The sequence below is a fragment of the Biomphalaria glabrata genome, chromosome 11, assembly GCF_947242115.1.
Source record: "Biomphalaria glabrata chromosome 11, xgBioGlab47.1, whole genome shotgun sequence".
In the NCBI taxonomy this organism is placed as follows: domain Eukaryota; kingdom Metazoa; phylum Mollusca; class Gastropoda; family Planorbidae; genus Biomphalaria; species Biomphalaria glabrata.
In genome coordinates, this window is record NC_074721.1 from 27,757,612 (window position 1) to 27,776,851 (window position 19,240).

Below are 19,240 nucleotides of genomic sequence, written 5' to 3' on the forward strand. Positions count from 1 at the left end.
TCTTTGTCATGAGGCAGTTCACCCTCTGAGTTTGGTTGTAACGGACGGTGTGTTGGCCCGTAAAACGTTATTTGTCTGTACCAGTTCAGTTTCTCGGACTTATTATTCAGTTGGATTTTTTGGGACCCCTGTTTAGGGTGAGTTATTCGTTTGTGATATCTATTATTGTATGCTGTATGAGGTTGTCACTATTTCTAGTTTTAGTGTAGAAGTTGAGAGTATTGTGTTTATTTCGTTTATAGGGTGCCAGTGTTGGAGTTGTGGGCGTCGCTTGCCAGTGTCATTGTCAAATTGGCGATTATCTGAGGTCTAACTTTACTATTACCGAGTTTGGCAGTTTTGTGACGCCCGTCGGTTAGAGCCTGATGGACCATACAACCAGGGTGACAAGTGATAACAGTAGCAAAGGTGATTAAATTAATTATTGTATAATATCTTTATATATACCTATTATATATATATATATATATATATATATATATATATATATATATATATATATATATATATATATATATATATATATATATATATATATATATATATATATATCTAATATATATATATTGTCTATTTATCATCCTCATTGTACATACACATATATGTTTCATACAATTAAAATTCATTTATTTTTGTTGTTATTTAAATTATTCACCTAGTTGTTTACTGTATGTACGACTGTGTGTGAGTGATGTTCTTGTCAGGTTGAACCCCGGGACCTTAATAGCATACAGCTGGTTAACAACCCAAATAAATCCTAAACCTGACAGTTGTAATTAAATCAACAACAAACAGTTAAAATGACGAACTAATTGAAGTATGTTTTGAACAAACAACAACAAAAGGCAACTCTACTTGGAGCCACTCAAAAAGCAAAAAAAGGTTACCACACGCATGAATTGGATACCGACAACAGAAAAGTCAAAAATGTATAAAGACATCTTTTAGAAACAATTGCATTTACTAAAACATTTTGTATAGTCTACTAATCACTCGCTGTCAGGACTATTTTTGGAATTAATTACAGTTATTAAAACATTATATTTTTCTTCTTAGCACACCTTCATGGACTCTCTGGTTTTGGAAGAAATTTTACCCGCTGCCGAGTAATAAAGCCTTAGATAAATTTCAACACATTTATTGCCAATCTACATAGTCACCTTACTGGAATAATACCGTTTTAAAAGGATAAAAAAAATCTAATTAAAAAAAAAAAGTAATAAGTTTCGTAACAAATGAGAAAACCTACATTTCGTAGGCTGTTTATGTTGCATACTGCAGCTTCAACATAACTTCAACATTACTCAGAATTCTATGCAATCAGCATAGTCTATATCTCAGTACCTAACGCTATCAACCAATTACCCACAATGAAGGAGCTAGACCAAGTACCAAATCAGTAATACCCAAACTAAGACACGCTGGTCATATTTTGTAAGAAATATATAAATCTAGATCTAGATCTTTCAACATTTTATGTGTAAATGATTTTATTTTATCTAGAAAAAAGATTAAACGTTTAAGATCTAGTAACCCATTAAAGCTATTAACTCCTTGTCGAGTCACCATTGAAAGAAAACGTAAATTTGACGACTAATAACGTATAAATATCTAAAAGTGGCATCGTTTAACAATATTATAATTTAACTAAAACACGAATTGCCTGTTTTTTACTGTAGAGCGCAATTTTGATTAGTCTCCTGTTTCTTCTGCTTTCACTTTTGTTTCAGCTTTAAGATATATGAATGTACACTTTGCGGCATAACTATCCTCAGACCTTTGTATAAGCGGTTGTATATATTTATCATCAGAAACCATTTAAAATGTATGTGTTCAGATAGGTTTTGCTTACAGTTTCGTCTAAACGTCTATAAAAAACTTGTACACGGATCTCAAAAACGGCTTCAACAATTTTTATACAAACTTAAAAGTTGATTGTATCGTTAGTAAAGAATTACTACCTTGTTGGCCACTCTTAGAAATGTCTAGATTGACCATTATAGTTTTTTAAAGTTTAAAAAATAAATAATTTTTAATTTAGCCAGATAAATAGAAGATAATATCTTGATCAGACTATATTATTTCGGTTAGTTTGGTATACAGTTTAATAAATTAGTGTCCAGAATAAAATAGCGCACCGTCTTCTATATCTAGATCTCAAGGCCTATTACTGATAACCTAGTTAACTCAAGACATATGATACGCGCTATTTTGCCACTGCAGCCCATGCAACTGCAGTGAGGCTCGCACTTTCATTGGACCCGCGCTAATTCTGGATACATAAATTATTTAATTAAACCATATTATAAATTATAAAAGATTTCTCGCGGCCTCCTTATTTACCACGAGCATCTGGAAATCTTCTAAAATTGCAAAAAATACACGAAAAAGTGCTGTAAATCTCCAGAAATTATTATTATTCAATATTGAAAACGCCGATCCTATGCGCAATAAAAAAAAACTGCATTATCTAATATCCTTAAATATGGATTCTGGTGATAGAAGCATTTGGCGCCTCAAACGTTTTTGAAGAATTTCTTGAGGTCAACAATTCTCGTAGATAGATTGAAACATTTGGTAATTCTTGCTATTGAGCGTGATCTATGTAGGAAAAAAAATTCTTATGATATACTGCATAACTTCGCTACACGCAAGGCTAGTGTAGTACTTCTGTGCGTAGTCAAGAATGGATTAAAATGCAAAGATGAATTTATTTCCTAATACAAATTCTAAATTTTCACTTATTATCCGTATCTTTACCCAAACTGGGCCTTACGAAATATTAAAGCCTGAATGTCGTTCATTAATTGACCTAAATTTAAACATTTAATGCTAGGATTATTGACACTGATAGATAGCAAACATAAGTAGCCAATATCCAGCACTATGTGATACAACTATAGTTTAGTTATGTGAGCATTTAGGTTCTCTACTAGAAGATTGTAATCGTTTTTTTTTTGTTTTTTTTTTTTTCGCTTGTTTTTTATTCGCTGATTTTTTAGTTAATTTAATTAGTAATAATCACTTTACATTATGTCAGTTGAATAAAAAGGATTCTATACTCCTGTGTTCATATATTTTAGCAAAACTTCTTCATTAGATATTTACAATATGAATGAATCAACAGATGAAGAACTCTATAATATCAACTCAGACTATTTACTAGATGTGAGTGATAATGTTTATACTGCATTAGACATATTGTGTTCCAGTCCAATTTCTAGCTTGGGTAAGTTTCATTGGAAACGTTCTCAATATTTCTGTTTTGTCTCAGCAAGGGATGATGGATACAACCAGTTTACTTCTTCTCTACCTCGCAATATCAGATTTCATGTTTTCTATTTTGACTGTTGCTTTTCGAATGTCTAAAATTGTTTTCTATTTAAATAAACATTTGTCAGTTACAATACTATCTTACTTTGTATTTATTTTTAATAACGTTAAGGTCTCGGCTTTATATTCAAACACATATTTTGTAACTTTTGTATCCGTTGAAGGAATGATTGATGCCTGTTTTCATTTTCATGTTTCTAGAATAATAAGATGTTATAGAATAACATTATGTGCATTTGTTATAACGGTAATTATGTTTCTAATACAAGTGCCTCTGTATGGCCTTGTTTATTTACATATTTATACTGTAGACAATGAAACTGAATATAGGAGAATAATTATTTTTATAATAACTGAATTTTAGATGGATTTTTATTTATGTACATTTGTCAACTTGTACTCTATGGTTATTGCTACAATTATTGTTATAGTTTTTTTCAATAATGACCATAACTGTGATCAAGACGTCAGCAGTAAGTAAAACAATTGTGTTAGAAAATGCAAGACCCAAGAAAAGAAATGATAGATGTATAAAAATAAGTTTATGTTTGTTGACATTTTAATAAGATTTGTTCTTGTACCTTCTGAAACAAGAGACATAAATTGATACTTTCATCCGTTGAAATTCTTTATGCAGTGAACTGTTGATTCAATTTTATAATGTACGTATTAACAAGTCTAAAGTTTGACAAGACATTAAAAAATTATGTTGTGGTTTTGAACAAAATACACATTTTTAATTAAAACGAACATAAATAACATGTATCCCTGAATCAATGTATATCTTATCTTAAATTTAAAGAGATTTTATTTTATTATTTATTTTATGTCATGGATGCAATTTTGCTATTTCTACTAACCATTTTGTAATGAAAATAAACTTGCTTCATTAATACACATAGTTATAATCCTTTAGTTCATTTATCGTAACTAAGAAGAAATGTTAAGAATTTGTTTCAAATATAAATGTTTTATTGACATCCTGATACTTGTGTTATGTATTTTAAAAATAAGATAAGATAAAATAACATATTGATAAAAACAAATTCAGTTTGACTACATATGACAACCTCAGTGTAACAATAACATGCACATACGAACAACATTCACACGGAAAAAAACACATAGACACTCTTAAACAGTCTTATCAATAGACGTCTATGTATACATGTATACTGCCCGATAAATAAAAAGGCACGCATAAATACTCCCCCACCCCCAATTTAATTTCTTTTAGTCCCCATTTTTCCAAGCTCTTTCATCGTGCAATCTAACGCCTCCCCTTTCAGCTTTTGAAGAACGACAAGAAAAGAATCGAGGACAGGGTCTCACGTGGTTCCACTGAGCAAACATTATTGATTAAACAAAGCTGTCTGGTGGTATAGATTTTGTGACTGTAAAAAAACAAACTGTTACATTGCATTGATTCAGATTTTACAATCTATGGAAAGACTAAAAACATGTTTTCACTATTCCCATTCAATAAAAAAAACTTTTTTGAAAACTCTCAGAAAGAAAAATACGTCAGCCATTTCGTTTTTAGAAACTGTGCCTATCAGTTGTAAAGAATATATTATCAGTTGTACACTTAACTTTCAGGGTCTTTAAAAAGCCCATAGTGATTTGAAATTTGAACCATATTCTGGAAAATGTGTCCCAGTTCTTTCTGTGTCTCTCATTTGTAAAGAATATATTATCGACTTTGCAAATAACTTTCAGTGTCTTTAAGAAGTCATTGGAGATTTTAAACATATTTTGTAAAATGAGCCAAAGTATTTCATATTAATTGACTTCTTACAATTTGACCTTCACCTTTTAGTTCCAAGAAGTAAAATTAAAAACCTTCGTTACAATGTATCAGATATCCCATATCCAGCTAATATATATATATATATATATATATATATATATATATATATATATATATATATATATATATATATATATATATATAACGGTAATTATAACGGTATATGGTATACAATTGTATAGTATTAAATAATTGCATTTTAAATTTGGTTTTAAATTAGAAATAAAAGCAGTATATCAATGATAGTTTTATGTTTTAATATTTTAACTTATTTTAATATTTTTCATATTTAAATCTCATTTTTGTATCTTAATAAATAGAAAGAAATGTTGCAATTTGAGTAGATAGTTAGACAACGGAAATCTATTTTATAATCTACAACATTTGAAGACACTGTCAACTGCTTAAGATGTATAGAAATGTTTAAATGGATTGAAGCTTGGAAGCCTTGGTTACTGGGTGGATCAAAAAATTTTAAGTATAATTTGGGCAATGTCTTTCAAACCCTTAAACAAATAAGCTCTCTCTTTCTCTCTCTCTCTCTCTCTTAAAAGTATGTTCAAGAATCATATTTAACTTTGAGACACGATTTATAAATGCTTTTAGTGACGTTCCTGTGGCGAGGTTTTTTAATATTTTAAACTAATTTGGTTCGTTTACTCTAGGGGAAGTAATTTTGAGTTTTTTCCCTCTCACATAAAACAACATAAACCAAATATATATTTAACATATGAATGATTTAATAAAAGAAAATAGTTTGGGTATTGGGTTGACAGTGTCAGTTTAATGGATTGATCTCATCACAGATTGCATATAGAGGTGTGAATAAGTGTTTCTATTTTTATTTCTTATCTTTCACTGCTGGTTGGTTGGCCGCTGGACTCGTCCGTATAATAGATGCAGGATGGTCTCGGGACTGATCTTCTTTCACTTGTAGAGAGAGGATGTTTATTCGTAGAAGTTTATCGACTTCAGCGAAAGGTGGGAAGGATATTTTCTAGGTTGTCGACAGTGGGCAGCAAACAGCTGAAGCCGGGTACTGGGCAGTTGACACTGGGCAGCAGGTGTTGAAAACTGAGCAATTCACTGGGCACTGGCCGAGGGCGATTGGTAGGGGGCACCACAGAGATTCCTTCTCGCTGACAGAGAGGGGGTAGTTCTGGTATTTCGGCTCAGGTTTGGTGACGCTGCAGACCCCGTTGATGCTAAAGGTCTAACAGGTGCAGACGGTGCAGATCTAGTGGTTATAATAACTGCCCGTCTAGTGTGCTTAATATTGCACAACAGGCGCCTAAGCTTTAGCCATGCCTAATAAATGAAGAGATCTGTCGGGTGTGAGCGTCTGTTAAAGTTTCAGTACACTCTTATATAGATTGGGCCTTAAACTTATTAGCATAGCCACTAGTGTCGGATCAAATGGATTGGGGGTATTTTGAATTTTATTTTAAATTAACATTCATGCTTGACCCAATGAAATTATAACTTCTAAATTTTACCCGCGTCCAGTAGAATTGAACCTTGAATTTTATTAAGCTCACAAATGGGGCCCTATCTAAACTTGTGTTCAGGTCAGGAGTTAACTAAGGTGGCAATTTGGAAAATTATTTTTTCCCTAGTAACTGCTTGGACGAGAAGATGTTACTACCTGGCTCTATTGTTGAGCAATGTTTTTCTTTTTATGGACCGATGTGTCCTGCCCGAGAGGGGATAGTACAAATATCAATCTCGGTGCTCAGCTCGAGAAATTATGTACTTCGGTACTATGCATTGTAGAAATTATGGAATTATTTCAATAGCAAATAATGCATTAATACTCTATTGTGTTTGGTGTTCTAATGTATATTGTTTTAAATAAAGGAACTGTGACGTTCCGTAAAGGCTTGCATATAAAATTTCATTTGCGCTTTAAAACGTTGGAGAGAAAGTTTTGCTGTTAGAATTTTATATTTTTCATCCTTTGACCAGCTTGACCAGGTGTATTAAAGCGCAAGAACTCATCCCGTTTGACCTTTCTTCAACTAACTACCTCCCCCCCCCCGCGTCCAATAAAATATTAATGCAATATTTGCCAATGAAATAATTCCATAATTTCTACACTGTATAGTACCGAAGTACAAAATGTATTTTTTTAAAATTAACTATTCAGTCAGATTTTGTCAATGAAATAAAACACCACTTTTAAAAACAAACTTTAGGGGAGGTAAGTTTTAAATTGTTTTTAAATTCATTAATTACTATATTTCATTCATAGATTTGCACAAAATAATTTGCATCAAAGGTCACAATTGAACAAGTATCAATGAATTATAAAATATATGTTTAATTTATTAACTAACTCAATGAATGAAACACTGATTTAAATGTTTCATTAAAAATATATTTTATACGTACTTAGCTTTAATTGTAAGTATACAAAAGAACTATTTTTATAACGCGCTATCTTTACATACCATCATTACATACTTGACTACAGTCTGTATTGTACGAAATAGAGCGTAGATCTAGATCTAGATTTAGAAATAAATATTGTAATAATTTGAAATAAATCTATAAATTGTTAAGGCAATGGCTTAACTTCTATAAACCTAATAGGTGAAAATAAGTGTATAGAAGTATCCCATTAAAATCGAATCGGACGCGATCAGCATGATGTAAAGTAAATAAAGTATTACTTATGCTAATTCTGATCATATTATTTATTCTTTGAAATACAGACATTGCGTGAAAAAGATGTTTCTAGGTCAATACGTGTTAACCAATGAATTAAATTCTGGCATGTCATTGTTGTTTTTTTTTTACTAATTTAGTCAATACATTCAATGCTATAATAGCGTTAAGGAACAATGAGCATTGCTATAAATTTGGTCTACAGTATATGCAACAGCGAATGTTTCTTTATCTTTGTGTCTAATCGACCTAAATCCATTTTTTTAAATAAAATTATTTGATTGTAGGCCTATATATATTTATTTCTAGAAAAAGAGGAGGATAGTTCCTCTTACCATAGGCGCATGGAATGTGCGCACACTACTTGACAACGACACATCTGATAGACCACAAAGACGAACTGCACTAGTAGCCAGGGAGCTCCACAGATACAACATAGACATAGCAGCACTAAGCGAGACTCGGCTTGCAGATGAAGGTGAACTCTGCGAAAGAGGAGCTGGATATACTTTCTTCTGGAGCGGTAGAAGCACTGAAGTACGAGGTGAATCTGGAGTTGGCTTTGCTATAAAAACATCAATAGTATCTAAACTAGTCGGGCCTCCCAAAGGAATAAGTGATAGGCTCATGACCCTAAAGATGCCTTTACAAAACGGAAAGAAACATATTTCCATTGTTAGCTGTTACGCACCCACCATGACTAACCCAGATGATGTCATAGCAAAGTTTTACGAAGAACTAAACTCCACCTTGCTTAATATTCCAAAAACAGAAAAGCTACTCATTCTCGGTGACTTCAACGCAAGAGTCGGCTCTGACCATCACATCTGGAAAGGTGTCTTAGGTAAATTTGGGATAGGTCAATGCAACAGCAAAGGATTATTACTACTCCAGACCTGTGCTGAACACAAGCTGCTCATATCGAACACAATATTCAGTCTTCCAATGAGAAAGCGAACTTCCTGGATGCATCCCCGCTCAAGACACTGGCACCTCATAGATTACGTCATCACCAGACAATCTGACCGTCTGGACATTCGTGTCACCAAATCTTGCTGTGGTGCAGAGTGTGGAACAGACCATCGCCTCATCATCACAAAACTAAACATTCGTATCCAACCAAAGAGACGTCCGCAAAAATCAAAACCCCTAAAAAGGCTAAACACGGCCAGCTTAGCAGATGACAAAACTGAAAAGTCGATTGCAGATGCAATAGAGAACTGCCTTAAGTCCACCGTTCTAACTGAATCAAATGTAGATAAAAGCTGGGAATGCTTCAAAGAAGCTATCTATAGCACAGCATTAAACATACTCGGTCCTATGGAGAGAAAGCATCAGGACTGGTTTGATGAAAACAGTATTGAGATCAGAAAACTATTAGACGAAAAGCACAAGCTCCACAAATTGTGTCTGAACAACCCCAATCCTTGCACGCATCCTTCTAAATCGGCTTATGCAACACATAGAATATGGTCTACTACCAGAAAGCCAGTGCGGCTTCAGAAAAGAGCCGTGGAACCATTGTCATGATCTTTGCAGCAAGGCAGCTCCAGGAAAAATGCCAAGAACAAAATGCTGACCTGTTCTCAATATATGTCGACTTAACAAAGGCATTCGACACTGTTAGCAGAGAAGGACTCTGGAAGATCATGTCAAAGTATGGCTGTCCACAAAAATTCATAACCATGGTGAGACTATTTCATGATGGCATGAAGGCTCGTGTCCAAGAAAGTGGAGAACCATCAGAGCCCTTCGAAGTATCAAACCTGGGTAAAACAAGGCTGTGTCCTCGCACCTACACTGTTTAGTATCATGTTCTCCGCTATGCTGACAGATGCATTCACAAATAGAGAAAACAACGGGATAAATATATCATACAGATTTGATTGTGGCCTATTCAACCCGAGGCGGCTTAAAGCAAAATCAAAAACAAATGCAGCAGTAATCAGACACTTGCTATTTGCTGATGACTGTGCCCTAAATGCCTGCTCTGAAAACGATTTGCAGAGCATCGCCAGTGACTTCTCAAGAGCATGCTCAGACTTTGGCCTTACCATCAATACGAACAAGACTGAAGTCTTATATCTACCTGCTCCTGGGAAAGCCTACTCTAAATGGACAGGATATAAACGCAGTGGACAAATTCACATATCTTGGCAGCACACTCTCCAGAAATGGAAAATACGATAGTGAAATCGACCTGCGTATCGCCAAGGCCAGTGCATCCTATGGCAGACTGTCTACAAATGTCTGGAACAGACGAATATCACCACAAACACCAAGCTATGGGTCTACAGAGCCGTTATCTTCCCTACATTGCTCTATGTCTCAGAAACATAGACAGTGTACAGTAAACATGCAAAGAGACTAAACCGCTTCCACATGACATACTAAATGTGAAATGGCAAGACAAAATACCAGATACAGAAGTCCTTCAAAGAGCGTGTCTGCAAAGCATCCACACAATCCTGATGCAGCCCCAGCTGCGATGGGCAGGTCACGTCTACAGAATGGAAGACCACCGCATCCCAAAACGACTCTTGTATGGCCAACTAAGCAAAGGAAAGCGCTCGCAAGGTGGGCAAAGAAAGCGCTTCAGGGACACCCTCAAAGCTTCTCTGAAGGCGTTCAGCATAGACCCTGGCACATGGGAGACAGAGGCACACGACAGAGCATCATGGCGTCACGCTGTGAAAACTGGCGCACACGTTGCTGAGGAAAAACGAACAACGCAGGCAGAAGAAAAACGCCAGAAAAGAAAAGCAAGACAAACGGCACTAGCTCCAGCTGGAATAACCTGCCCAGTGTGCGGCCAAACATTTCGGGCTCACCAGCCACATGAGGAGGCATAAAACCCCAGTGCAAAGCCCTCAGCCCCCTGGATGACAAAATGGTCATCATCGAACCACGGTGGACGAACTATTTTTCTAGATTTAGGGTCTAGATACAATTATAATAGATGTAAAACTATATATTATAAAAGAGAGTTCAAAGGCTTAATTAGCTTATTAATTATTGTGTGTTAATATATTTAAAATCCCTTTTATAGAGCCCTTCTTGCCTGTCCAGTCGTAGTGTGTATACTCGGATCATGTTCGATAAACGCGACACATAAATGGAACTATTATATTGTATGTCAACGCGGCTAAACTCACATTTTGCAGCATTAGCGAAAGATTTTATAAAAAAAATGTTTTAAATTGAAAGTTTAATTTTATTAAATAAAAAAAAGGAAGGGACTAGATTTTTTTCGAGGCTTTTGACCAAATTCTCCACCATAATTTGCTTAAAAAAATAAAATATATAAACATTAATGGTCTATTGCATCAGTGGATTAAAGATTTTTTGCAGACGATTGCATAATATATAGAAAAATAAAAACAACACAAGATACAGAAATTTTACAAAGAAAAGTAGATGAATTACAGAAATGGGAATTGAATTAAAAAATGTCTTTCAACCTAGAAAAGGACAGTAATTAATAGTAACAAAAAAAAACTTAAACAAATTAATTCCTCTTATCTTATTCATGGTAAACCAGTAACTCAGGTTAAAAAACTCAAAATACCTAGGTGTTATGATAAAGGACAAACTGTCATGGAATGCTCATAATGACGAATCTATCAAAAAATCAAACAAAGTATTAGGATTTATTAAAAGAAATTTGTATAAATCAAATAAAAACACAAAACTAAACTGTTATTTAACCTTGGTTAGGCCAATAATGCACCCTCTGTCTGGGACCCCTCAACTCAAGAAACATTAAAAAACTGGAACAGAAACAAAATAGAGCAGAATATTTATATTTGAAAAAAAAATCAATAAATTTAAAAAAGCTTTCAGGATAGAAAACTTAAAAGTGAAGTAGCAATTGTACATAAAACACTGAATCATAATCTTGAAATATAAAAACAAAATTTAATAAAATACTCTATTTGACACAAAGATAAAGGCACATTCCTCGTTCAATATGCTAGGACAAATACTCCTTTTTCCCTAGTGCTATTAGAGCATGGAATGGGTTGCCTGAGCTAGCCAGGAAAACCAGTGACTTGGCAGAATTTAAGTCATTGGTTAATTGCACGATTAAATGAATGACGCGTAGGACGTAATCATCTCCTTTTTTGAAGTAACATTTGTATCATATAAGATAAGAAGATAAGATATTTTGTATTTTCATGTGTCAAAATAAAAACCCTGTTTGCAAAGTGTAGTTCTTAAAATTCAATCTAGATCCTTTCGGTCTTTTCTCTTGTATACACGGCTATATGACCTAGATCCATAATTAATAATGTTTTCATAGAAGTGGGAATTTGTTAGAGGGTCTTATTATTTTTTAGGGCTACTTTGCATACGTTACTGTTCCAGTTAGTAACTAAGGAATATTTATGTTTTATCAAGATTGGTCAAATGGTTTTAGTATATATTCGGGACATACCTTCATTCATACGTTCAGATATACATACATACATACATACATACATATATACATACATACATACATACATACATACATACATACATACATACATACATACATACATACATACATACATACATACATACATACATACATACATACATACATACATACATACATACATTCGCATTACTTTATGCTTTATATTATAGATTGCTACTTTTGAGTTTTCTATCCTAAAGTTTCTCTAAATTGAGAGATTTAACTAAAGGTGTTACTCTACTCAAATCTAGTTTTTAATGTTTTCTTGTTTTGAGAAAGGTCTTAAAGAGAGGGTGCATATTTTAGTATTGGCCTATCTAAAGATAAGTAACATTTTAGTTTAATGTTATTATTTCATTTGTAGTAAATTCTTTTAATCCCTAAAGCTTTATTTGATTTTTAATTGTTTTATCTATATAGAAATTCCATGGCAGTTTTCCATTTATTATAACACCTAGGTCTTGCTCGACAGACTAACTCACTCTTTAGTAGACGAGCCTGTAGAAATGCACCTGACATGATATTTGTTCTGCGAAAAATACAAGAAAAATGCAAAGAGCTGAACCTAAACCTATACGTTGCGTATGTGGATTTAAACAAGTCTTTCGACACCGTCAGTCGCAAAGATTTTTGGACAATTTTAGCAAGTCAGGATGCCCACCTAAGTTCCTATCCATTCTCAAGCAGTTTTAGTGGGACAAAAAAGGCCAGATCAAACACAATGGTGACTTGTCTGATCACTTCCCAAAGAAAATGGCTTGAAGCAAATCTGTCTACTTGCTCCTACTCTATTCACTATCTTTTTTGGCGTAATGCTGGGTCAAACTAGGTAGCGATTACACGAAAGCATCTGCATTAGGTTTCGTTCGGACGGCAATGTGTTCAATCTTTGACGTCTACTATCCCATACAAAAACAAAGATTATAGTCATAGAGAAGCTTCTCTATGTCGAGAATTGCGCTTTGCTAGCTCACAATGAACATGATCTCCAGAACGCGGTCAACGAATTAGCATACGCTGACACCTCTTTCGGTGTATCTATAAGCCTTGGGAACACAGTAGTCATGTTTCAGAAGTCACCCAATAAACCTATTCATCCCTAAAGATCACCTTGACATTGTAAACCACTTCACATATCTAGGTAATATAGTATCAAATGTATCCTCGCTTTCAAGGGAAGTTGATATCGTCTGGGTAGGGCCAGAAGCGATTTTGAACGCCTTCAGGCGAGAGATGACGGAATAAATCGTTCCACCTGTCTACCATGCGGTGGTTCTCTCAATTCTTCTATATGGATTTGAGATATGGGTAACATGGGCGTAACCAGGGGGGGAAAGGTTTGGGGGTTCAACCCCCCCCCCTCCCGAAATGAAATCCCCCCCGCAGGGGGGGATCGGAATTAAATGACTGATTATGACTGACTGATAGGTGAGATTTTAATACTAAACCATAACTTGCCCCAGCACAGCCAATGGTTATTGAGTTTAAATCCCCTACCAGGGGGTTTTGAGTTTAAAACCCCTTACCTGGGGGTTTTGAGTTTTAAACCCCTTCCAGGGGGTTTTTAGTTTAAAACCCCCTACCAGGGTTTTATTGCAGTTAAATCCCCTCTTCTATAAAACAAAACAAAAAAAAACAAACTACGCACTCAAAATGCTATAAGCATTCTTAAAAGGGGTTTTGAGTTTAAACTCCTTTCAGGGGGGTTTGATGCTAAAAAATACCTCTTCAATATAAAGAAAAAAGATATACACACTAAAATTATTTGAGCGTAGCCAAGCCTATTTAGGGTTTTGAGTTTAAACCTTTCTCCAATAGATGTTTTAAAGTTTAAAACCCCTCCAGATGGTTTTGAGTTTTAAATCCCCCTACAGAACGTTTTGAGTTGGAAAACCTCTCTCTTCAATATTATTCTAAAGCAAACTACAGTTACCAAATTTTATGACCGTAGCTAAATGGGGTTTTGAATTTTAAAAAAATACAATAACTCCTGAGATTTTTTAGTTTAAAACCCTCAACAGATGGTTTTGACGATAAAACATCTCTTTTCGATATAAAATCTAAAAAAAACTACAGTCACCTAATTTCAAGAGCGTATTCAAGAGAGGTTACACATTTCTACCTGTGGCGGGGCTCCATTAATAAACTGCAGTGAATAGTCATCTAGCGAAAATGAAACCTTAAATGTTGGCGAACTGGGAGTCGACCCGTTGTTAAGATTGTGATAGAGCTTCGCATGAGGTTTGCGGGACATGTTCTCCGACAAAATGAATTACGCATAAAAATAGTTGCGATGACATCCTAGTACAACTTGGCTCCACACATTCATGGAGGTCCTCAGAGCAGGTGGGAAGAGGCTTCAGACATTACCAGTGACAGATTTTTGTGGAGTAAGCTTGACGGCAAATGCGCCGTACGGCGCGGGAGGGTCTAAGTCAGTAAGAATAGAACATTTTAGTTTTTGCAATAAAACTTTCTAATAGCAGGAAAATGCACTGTAGATACCATAGAATATGCATTTTGTTGGCTTTTAATACCAGAAATAGTGTTTGGCTGCGGGGCTTCGCCCCGCACTGGGGGAGCTCCTAACGCTCCCTCAGACCCCTTTCTAGCTATAGGGAGAGTCCAAATTTTTTCCAGGAAGAACCTATTCTAGAGCACAATAAACGTCTTCCGAAAGAATGAAAGGTCAGAATGTTATAAAGATTATGTACACACACAAACACATACATATAGATATTTTTTTCGCTCGCGGGGGGTGGAGGGGGGGGAGGGTGGTCGGGGGGGGGAAGGAAAAAAATTCCCCCCCAACCCCCCCCCCCCCCACCTGATGGGTAATATACATAAAGCAACTAGGACTACTTGAGCGCTTTCATCAAAGATGCTTGCGCTCCATCATATATATACGGTGACAAGACTGCTTTACAAACAGCTATGTCTTGAGAACGCCAGTATTAACAGCATATGGACCTAAAGATTCGCTGGGCAGGGCATGTTGTCGTGCGTGCGTGAAGTTTTCTTTTTGTGTTTAATATTTGCGTTTTCGTGTATAGGAAGTATTTTGTATTAGGCACGTTTTGTTGTCTAGAATATTGTGTATTTGTATGCTTACGTTATCCTTAGTTTTACGCAGTGGAGAGAGCTTCTGTTGTTAGTTGGTTAGCTTGTTTTCTGTTTTCCCGTTTTAACAGTACGTTAGTACATAGCTTTATTAAGTAGGCTAATCTTTCGGTACGGGTGTCGCTAATGAAAATTTCTTTGTTGTATCGGCATCGCTAGATCTACGTTTTGTATTCGTTTCAGGGAGTTAGGCTTTGGGCTATGGGGAAGAGTGTCGCCTTTCCGCCCTTGGAGTCGTAAGGTTGTTGGAGGTGTATTAAGTTGATATTCTGTAGGGCGCCGAGATGGAGTGTGCGTGTGGAAGGTGTATGTCACGTTTCACTTTAAAATAATCACATATAAATTTGAAATAAACCTGAGTCTAAATGTAAATCTGGTAGAGATAGGACGTACTTTAGTTTTGAGTTAGAATTAGTAGAGAAAAATATTGTAGTAAACTTGAATATTTCTATTATTGTACTATGAAAAAAGTTATTCATCTGATACAATATTATATCTGTACATTTTGTATATACAGTGATTCCTAGTTATTGAATTAAAGTTTTGTATTTGATTTAAAAAGGATCTTCATTTATTGAATCTCTAAGACAGTATTTCGATCTAGAGATCTATAGAATCCCCGGCAAGTCACAAAATCTTGTTTTAATAACTTAAGCACATCTCAGCACCAAGATCAGCAAGAGCACTATTAACGAATTAGCACCTTCAAACACACGAAGAAGAACTGTGATAATTTCTGGTATCTTTACTGTGACTGTGTGTTATTGTTATTTGAACAATTATAAATGTCCCGTTCACCACCGTGAAGTGGATGTCTATGAAAATATCTTGTTACTTTACAATTATCATATTATATATGATATTGTTTGTTTTGATCACATTGTTTGTTTTGATCAATTGTTGTTTAATCAATGATTTAGTTCGATCTTATCTTCGGTATTCGTATTCCATTTAGTTCGTGGTTCATATGCTAATATTCTTTGTTTTGGTTTACACTGTCCGGTGGGGGAATCCAGAACACGTATCCCGCATGGAGACGAAAGTATGCCAAAGGCAGTCTTTTCGTGAGCTGAAAGGTGGTAACAAAGGTGCCCCACGGAAACGCTTTGAACTTGCTGACACAGAAGAGAGCACCTGGTTGCATGTGCCCTCATAACAAGAGCTTGATGTTACTCACAAAGACCGTAGGATACACATTTGAGACCAAAACAAAATCCGTTGCCGAGGACAGACGCAGACGGCGAAAAGAGAATCTAAATCGACCACTTGCGGACAATGTTTATGCCTGGCAAGGAATGGATGTGGCAAAGTATTTAGCTAACAGCGGGAAATACTGCGTTTCTTACTACTATTCAGAATCGAAGACAAGTCCTATTATTATAACTCATAAGTATTTTCGTTTTTAGTCTATGTTTTAATAAATATATAAATCATCTAAGTAATTTGAAAAATAATAGTGGACCTAAGACTGTTCCTTTATTTATACCTGAGTTTACTGGTATTGGTGTTTATTTAGAGCCATTTATGTTCTTTTCAGCATCTGAAGACCTATTTAATACCGCAAGACATGTAATAGTTGTAAGTTGTCCATATTCTTAATTAGACGTTAACTATAGATAATATATGCATTAACTATATTTTAATTACCTATTTTTAGGACTTACAAACAAAGAAGATTGTTTTAATAAATCTCAACATTGACGTAATATACATAAATACTGCTAAGGCTGTTTATATGGCTCTCTGAACTCAGCAACTGGCTCATGTACTTGAAAATTATCTTTTGAGCGAGGGCTTTAGAAATTTAAATTTTTTTTTTGCCAAATACACAAACAATAACCATTATGCTAGAATAGCTCATGTATTCACCATACAGTTCAAAAATGTGGTTTCCAAGATTTTTTTAGATTCGATACGAAAATAAAAAATCAGGCACCCGAAAAAAAAAAAAAAAAAAAAACATTTTCTCTTTTCCCCTTACTCGCAGCGGGGTACCGTAATATGGCTAAGACTTGCAAAATGTGTGCTAACTAGAAATGGCCCGCTTAAATGTTGTAATAATAGCTTGGCCTAGGTCACATTTAGCAGGTGTTGTGTGAAAGCTTTACGACGTCAAATGGATAACTATAAAGGGTCTGTTTATTGATTTATATAGCTTATGAATGATTTTGATATGAAATTAAGAAGCCAAAGAAAAGTTACGTGACTATATGTAAATTTATTTTTTAGGGGTAAAAAGCTAGAAAGTGAAGTCGGAATTTTCATGCTAGAAGTACACGTTTGTTGTGTTGGAAGGTCGATAATAGTGGTGCGTTGTAATCCAAAGTAACAAACTACAAATCATGGGCTAAAATTAAGTTTTGGGAGCTATAAAAATTCACCAAAATATTTTGTGGGCATTTGATGCGCAGGACTTAATAATGAAAAAAAAAATTGGGGTCGGAAAGCATCAGACAGCCTTTCAAGACAAAAAAATACTCATATATAATAAGTATAACAATTTTATAAGGCGTAGGGTGGGAAGAAAATAAGTGATAAAATAATCGAATGTACAGCCTGAAGCATGGGCGTAGACAGGATTTTTTTCGGGGGGGGGGGAGGGTTTGAATGGATGGATGTGTGTGGTGTACATAATTTATCTCTATTACAATCAGGTTGCTGTGAAAATTTGTATCAATTTAGAGAGTGTTCCTTAATGTGTTTCACGGAAACCTGTGTGTAGTCGCTGAATGAACTCTTTATGTTGTCTGTTGTATTTATGTGTATTTTTCTGTTGTGTTGTCTTTATATGAGAAACGAGTCCTTGTAATCACAACACATTTCCGTAAAACTCAATAAAGCAGTCTTAGTCTTAGTCTTAGTCTTTCCTTAGCACTTTTGGAGCTCAAAAGTGCCCTACTTCTTTCTATCATTGTGTCTGCCTCCTCTGCCTTCATTGATCATCACTCTGTCTCCTTATAAAATCTCATTACGTCCTAGACCAGTATGTTTGCCGTGGACTGTAACGGGTAAGGGGGGATAAAGAGATCCTGGTGTTTGAGTGGTGGCTATCTAAGGATAAACCACCTCAACACAATACTTTGGTACCAAGTTCCCCTAGACCTGAGGCCCAGATGGCCCGCTCTGTTGCAACCGGCTGGTCATGCCAAGCTAACGAGCTGGAGGGCGGTGGCTGGAGGGTCAATCAGGGAGCTGCTGTATCGGACACATAACCGATGCAGCAGCTGACTGAGTATAGCACCTGTGTAGCCCTGGCGGGCTCATTCTGGACATCCGAATAGCCCGTCCCCTTGTTGGAATCGATGGCGGGTGGGGAGCACAGGTGCCGAACTAACAAGAATATATATGGATAAAAAAAAACCAATAAACTACTTGCCCCAGATTTAGGTCTGGGCAAGAGACGCCGTCTTGAGGCAAAAAAAGAGGAGGCCACAAAAAGCTGTACTACCTGGCCATCATTTTTGGTGGTCAGGTGCACAGAGGAAGGGAAAAGCCTGACAAAGCTGAGCCCTTTCCTTATTTATAAGGGACTCAAGTCAGTAGTGGGAGAGCCCAAGAGTGTGTCTAAGCTACACAGATCGATAGAACTTCTTGTAGAAGTAGATAGCAAGATACACTCTGATGGGCTTTTAAGATGCAGAGGACTCTGTGATCTCCAAGTGGAAGTCATGCCACACAAGAGTCTGAACACCAGCGAAGGTGTATCAGCTCTAGGGACCTACTGGAATGCTCCGAGAAGGAAATAGTGGAGGACATTGAAGGAGTCACCCATGCCCGGCGCATTATCAGGCGCAGGGATGGTGAGGAAGTCAAAACCGCCACTATTATTCTCACATTCGAAACTAGGA

At 35.6% G+C, this 19,240-nt stretch overlaps 1 protein-coding gene across 1 annotated transcript; it reads left to right on the forward strand.

The window, feature by feature from the left end:
* The first annotated feature begins 3,776 nt into the window (after positions 1–3,776).
* LOC129928958 (craniofacial development protein 2-like) lies at positions 3,777–9,340 on the forward strand. The gene is made up of 2 exons (XM_056045563.1): positions 3,777–3,806; positions 8,120–9,340. Exons 1-2 carry the CDS (start codon positions 3,777–3,779, stop codon positions 9,338–9,340), a joined length of 1,251 nt encoding a protein of 416 aa, XP_055901538.1.
* Positions 9,341–19,240: the final 9,900 nt, after the last annotated feature.

Bases quoted from the DNA above. Each gene is read 5' to 3' on its own strand.
- LOC129928958 (XM_056045563.1), top strand. From the start codon at position 3,777: ATGACCATAACTGTGATCAAGACGTCAGCA. The intron at 3,807-8,119 runs GTAAGTAAAACA...ATTTATTTCTAG, and splicing joins CTGTGATCAAGACGTCAGCA to AAAAAGAGGAGGATAGTTCC.